The 6,000-nt window shown below is 40.5% G+C and overlaps 1 protein-coding gene across 4 annotated transcripts in view; it reads left to right on the forward strand.

Annotated features, from left to right (window-relative positions):
* GSE1 (Gse1 coiled-coil protein) overlaps window positions 1-5,094 on the forward strand; it is a 354,039-nt gene extending 348,945 nt beyond the window's left edge. For all 4 annotated transcript variants that reach the window (XM_069966313.1, XM_069966314.1, XM_069966315.1 and 1 more), the window contains 5 exons: window positions 99-212; window positions 623-1,054; window positions 2,767-3,048; window positions 3,628-3,731; window positions 4,068-5,094. In XM_069966313.1, the coding sequence (XP_069822414.1) occupies window positions 99-212; window positions 623-1,054; window positions 2,767-3,048; window positions 3,628-3,731; window positions 4,068-4,202 (1,067 nt within the window). In that variant the 3' untranslated portion in view covers window positions 4,203-5,094. The remainder of the gene's footprint in view (window positions 1-98; window positions 213-622; window positions 1,055-2,766; window positions 3,049-3,627; window positions 3,732-4,067) is intronic.
* Window positions 5,095-6,000: the final 906 nt, after the last annotated feature.

The following is a 6,000-nucleotide window of genomic DNA, read 5'->3' on the forward strand; positions in this document are numbered from 1 at the left end:
GTTTCTCCACATGTTCTCTGTGTATACAGAGGGGATACCATAGAGAAGATATGTTGTAATCTGCTGCTGACTAAAACAGTCTGTCTTGATTTTGGCAGACAAGGAGAAGCTGGTTGAAATGCTGGAAGCAATTAAGCAGAAGAGCACAGTGCCTGAGGCGGTGAAGAATCCCCTGTTGGCTGCATGTCGGGGCAGCTCTCCTCTGCCCACAGGTAATACATGAGGAAATCCATTATAATGTGGCAGTGAGGGTGAGGAACTGTCATGTTTCTAACCAGTCTTTTTAGTTACCTACAATTCATGGTGCAGGGTGTGTACATGCTTAGCATCTTCCCACAAGAGTAGCAGCACCCCTACAATAGACTCTATTATCCTGATCGCGAATACTAAGGCACATGTGTTTCTTTTTCTGGAAAAGTAGGGTGGACATATGACTTTCCCACATTACTTTCCCAGGCTGCAAAATAGCATATCTGCCTAGTTACAGCAAAGCGATAGAAACCAACTAGACCATAAAGCACTGACCCCTTTCATGACAGCACAACCAATCTGTATTTTTGTAGTCTTGTCTTCTGATCGTGTGATTTGTTTACCTATACATTCACCTTTCCTCTATTTTCAGGTGCACCCTCTGAGGATCAGACTGTAGTTCAGCCCGAGTTGCAGATAGAAGTATCTGCTCCTGTCCCGTCCACCTCATGCACTGTCACAGCACCAGAACCCGTGAAGCCTCCAGAGCTCATTCGTTCAGAGCCACCAAAACTTTTAGATAGGGTAACGCCATTGCCAGCTCCAGTACCAACTCCCTCAACTAATGTTGTAAGCACAGAAAAAGTCAGGCAGAATGAAGCTGCTGTGGCTGCTCCTGCGAAGAAGAGCCTGAGCATCTTAAATTTTGTTCGAGGGCATCCAGCCAAAGAGAACCCTGTACAAGCATCTCAGAGTGTGAATGGAAGAAGCAAGTCCTGGGAGCCATTCATAGCTGAGGAGTTTGCTCATCAGTTTCATGAATCTGTGTTACAGTCTACCCAGAAGGCTCTACAGAAGCACAAAGGTAAGATGTGACCACCACACTGCCCACTGCTGGACAAACATAGACACTACAGAACATCAGCATATTCTACAACGTAGACAGTAGAGATTCTATGTACTTTGTGGTACAAGGCAGTAGTGCAGAAGGTGGATATTATATAAATATACTTAAAGGGGAACCAGTCACCGCCAAATTGGTTATACAGCTATGCATATAGTGTCAGAAAGCCCCCATCACTGTTCCCAAACAAGTGATCGCTAACAGCTTTCTTCCTAGCCTCCGAAAATGAACTTTGAAAATCTCCTGCTTCTTATGTAAATTACTGGCGCGAAAATCCACTGTAATGACACCTCTCTGGGCGTGTTTCTCACTGTAGAACCCAGCCATTCCTCAGAGGGGCTGTCCTTAAGTGCCTATGCTTTCAGAGAGACCTAATCACAAAGGTTTTCCACGCCAGCCATGAATACTTTGGCAAAGGTGGCTCGCACTGATGCCAATATAATTTACATACTTTGTGGGAGATTTTCAAAGTTCATTTTCAGGGGCTGTTTGGGAACAGTGCTGGGAGCTTACTAACATTAATATGCATTGCTGCATGGCCATTTTTGCGGTGATTGGTTCTCTTTAAAGTGTCACTGTCGTTAAAAATTTTTATTGCAGAAATCAATAGTACAGGCGATTTTAAGAAATTTGTAGTTGGGTTTATTAGCCGAAAAATGAATTTTTATCATAAAAAAGCAGTTTGAAGCTCTCACCCCTGTCTTTATGGTTTTCCTATGGAGAGAGAAAGTAAAAGCAGCAAAACAGGACAACAAAGAGTTAATTTACATTCACATTGTGGGCTGTCTCCTCTGACAGTCGCCACTGACCTCTCTGACCTCTAATTAGGGCTCTGAATAACTCCCCCACTGAGCAATCCTTTGTTCTCCGCCCGCTAATCCTGCTCCTCCCCCCCCCCTCCCCTATTCATAGACCAGACAGATTCGACTGATTAAAAAAAACAGTCGAAATTTCCTGATTCTGAGGAGTGGATGACAGAAAGGAGAGGAGGGGGGGCCTGGGAAAAGTCTCTTTAAATGCAGATAATAGCATATTTGGCTAATAAACCCAATTAGAAAGTTTCTTAAAATCGCAAAAAAAAAAATTTTTTAACGACAGTGACTCTTTAAGGCTGGGTTCACTGTGTTTTGGTCTCTGTTTCACTTATTATATTAAGTTTAATTTTGACATACACAAAAACAAGATCAGTCACATTAAAATTTGTGAAATCAAATTAGACAAATTGCAATTCGTGAGTTTGTTTTTTTCATAATGTAAGTCAATAGGGAACAGATTCTGTTTGGCATACGGCCCTGTTAGTGTCTACCATCCATTAACATACGTAGGTTTTTTTTCCTTAAGTGCATGTTAATATGTATATGTACAAACAGAAACAAAAACAGTGGATTCTTTTGTGAAATGTGGTAGGAAAATTGGGGTAGTCTGAGAAATGACATCCTCTATGTAGATTGGGGGTGATAGCCTGGACCTACACCAGGGGTGTAGTCTCAGCTTAGTGTATATTGCTACAGTTCATGTAGATAATTGTTTTTGTGTATACATATATACCTATATACCAAAAAAAAAAAAGTTCACATTGCATGACTATATTTTTTCCTACTACAACAAATGTTTTTCTTCATAAAGACTACAAGTGTCCAGAGTTGTCTTTAATTTATTTCTTATGATTTTAGGAACATCAACCCTGAACTGCGCTGAGCAAAACCACAAGCCTGATGCCTCAGTCCACTATAATATTCCTGAGCTGCAGCAATCAAGTCGTCCCACACCGCCTCACCAGAATGGTCAGCAGGGCCTTGGGCAGTCAGGGGTGCTGCGAGGGACACCACATCCTGATGCATCTTCAGAGGAAGAGACATCCGATGAAGACGAGGAGGATGACGTAGATGAACCACCAAAACTGAAATGGCAGGGAATTGAGGCAATATTTGAAGCTTACCAAGAACACATAGAAGGTGGGCAGAGGCTCTCATGATGTGTGGTGTCATTATGCAGAGAAAAAACAAATTTTCCAATCAAAGTAAACCTAATTATAATGATGACAAATCTAGAAAATGTGCCTTGTTAGTTTAATAATTAAAGTTAGTGTACGCTTTCAGGGTTCCCCTACATACATTTGCATCTAGTCCAACATTAACCCAGATGTCCCTGTAAATCACAGAACATCTTGGGGACTTTGGAGATCTCTATTCACAGACCCCCAGTGATCAATGCGTGCTCACTATTGATACATAACTACAGACTATGGGGGAGATTTATCAAACATGGTGTAAAGTGAAACTGGCTCAGTTGCCCCTAGCAACCAATCAGATTCCACCTTTCATTTTCTAAAGAGTCTGTGAGGAATGAAAAGTGGAATCTGGTTGCTAGGGGCAACTGAGCCAGTTTCACTTTACACCATGTTTGATAAATCTCCCCCATAGTGTGGATGTGGTGGGGTTACTGTACACTAAATGCATAGAAATTCTACCATTTTTCCTATACAATAGTTCATTTATATTCTGCAGTTCTTATGTCATTTAATTACTTTACAGAACAAAACCTTGAACGCCATGTTCTGGAGACACAGTGCAAGCGACTAGAAGCTCAGCACTATAACCTGAGTCTGACGGCAGAGCAGATATCACACCGCATGGCGGTAAGTAATCTCAGTCATCTGCACAGATCTTACAACACCAAGATTGATCAGTAGTACACACATCTTAATGGGGCAGAGGTGGAAATATGAACATTTTTTTTTGTCCCATACATTAGCAAACGTGATGCAGTTCTGTCACTGCAGCTAGAACCCATCCCAGTGCACCTTATTGGGTTGTAAAATATAGAAAGGATTTGTTTTTAACAAGATGCTATGTAAGGATTTTAGGGGCTGATGAAGAAGGTGCCTGCATTAAATATTTACTATATAGTTTGTGAAATCTGTTTCTGGAATATCCACTGATTGTAACTTGTTCTTTTCTTCATTTCTACACAGGATCTGATGAGCCAGAAGCAGAAAGTGGCCTCCGAGAGGGAGAGGTTACAAGCTGAACTTGAACACTTTAGAAAGTGCCTTGTTTTGCCCCCCTCACCATGGTCTAGGGGTTATTTCAAAGGCCACCCCAGGTGACACCCCCTTCCTCTTGCACTAGGCCTGAACGTACAGTATAGAAATATCTATTTTATTATCTTGATATTTAATATTTTTCACTGGGAGGAACAAAAAGAGAAAAATTAAAAAAAAAAAAATGCCACCCGTTTCTTTTACTTCCTGCACATCTTGGGGGAGAAAATAAAGACAAAAAATATAAATATATATTATATGAATGTGCCATGCATGACTTAAAGGATCAAGGGAGATCGGCAAGGAAAAAAAAACAGACCTCACTTGTAGCAAAGCTGCGGGCAATGTCATCATTTGGGGCTCCTGCTTACAGCATCCCATCGCAGGATGTACTGCTGACTGGCCATGCCGTCTACCCTCAGACTGTACCATTGTGGGTGCCTTCCTTCCTTCATCCAGCTCTCATCGCCATCGTTCTGTCGTATGAAGCTGCCACTTGCGGGTTTAATTTATCACTTGTTCTTTACTGACCATTGACGCCACCAAAATCGTCTCCAATGATATATATATATTTTTTTTTCTGCCAGGATATGGATGTTGTGTTTTTCTTTTAATTGAAAAAATATATAAATTTAATGAGATTTTGAAGGACTTTTATCCTACATAAAAATTTATCCTTGCAAAGCTTTGCAGCTTGCAACAGGAATGCACTTACGCCTGGATGTCTGATGATTAAAGGTACCTTTTTTATTTTCTGTTAATTATTAGCTGCCGGATGGTTGAGGTATCATTGCAAAGCTGCTACAAAACCTCCCTTGTACACGCGAAAGGAACACATGAAAGTGGAGACGTAATAATCAGGTGCTTTCACCCACCCATTACTGTACATATTAAAATAAGGGTTTTGTATGTTTTTATTACATTAATTATTGTTATAAAGAGAAAAGCCTGCCATTTATTGCTTCTTTTAATTTTTTTCCTCCTGCCTGGGGAAGGGATGATAAACCCCCTTCCCCCGTTAAATTGCTATTTAGTGTTTGTGATCTGCTGCTGGTCAGGAATATATCATCAATTGTTTTTTTTTTTCTTTTGGAGAGAAAATTAAAAGTTCAAAAACAAACTAAAAGCAGAATGTGCTGCCTGTCAGTGAATAGTGATTTCCTGTACATCATGACATCCATTGGGGCCAAAGGGGAGAGTGGGTAAGGTCACAGACTAACAATTGCACGCCTATGAATAAATCCTGCGTATCTGAGTCTAGTGTGTGGCAGTTCTGAGCTGGTGGACATTTTTGCTATAATTTAAGTCTGGGTGCAAATTGTCCAATGTCTCATTCACACTGCAGGAAAAATGTTTAAAAAATTGACCTGCAGTACAGATCTGATGCACATACTTTGGATTTTGACTTTTCTATTAAAGTCATCGGAGCAGTCCGCAATGAATCAAAGTAGAATTCAGCAGTAAAATCTGCAACAATGAGGATTTAAATTGCAGTGATTTTTTTAAATACACATTCCAAATCAATATGCAGCATTTTGGATAAATAACCTTGTACCCTTAAGACTTACCTACACTCCTCTCTAAAATTTATCAAACCACTGAATGACTTTAGTAATGCTGTATTCCAGTTTTCTGGTGCCATGTGGTTGTTCGAAATTTTTACTCTATTTTTAACTTTTTTACACAGCCTCTCTTGATCTGGGGAATTTACCAAACCGTAAACCAAAAATGTTCTTCTGGTACATGTAGCACAGACAGTGTGAGCGATGCCTTCTAATACATTTGGCTTGTTAATGGCATATAAGATGCTGCTCCTAATCAAGTCTCTCCAAAGTGTAATACTACATCCAGGAATCACTGCACC

Source organism: Dendropsophus ebraccatus, chromosome 4 (assembly GCF_027789765.1).
Source record: "Dendropsophus ebraccatus isolate aDenEbr1 chromosome 4, aDenEbr1.pat, whole genome shotgun sequence".
Lineage (NCBI taxonomy): Eukaryota > Metazoa > Chordata > Amphibia > Anura > Hylidae > Dendropsophus > Dendropsophus ebraccatus.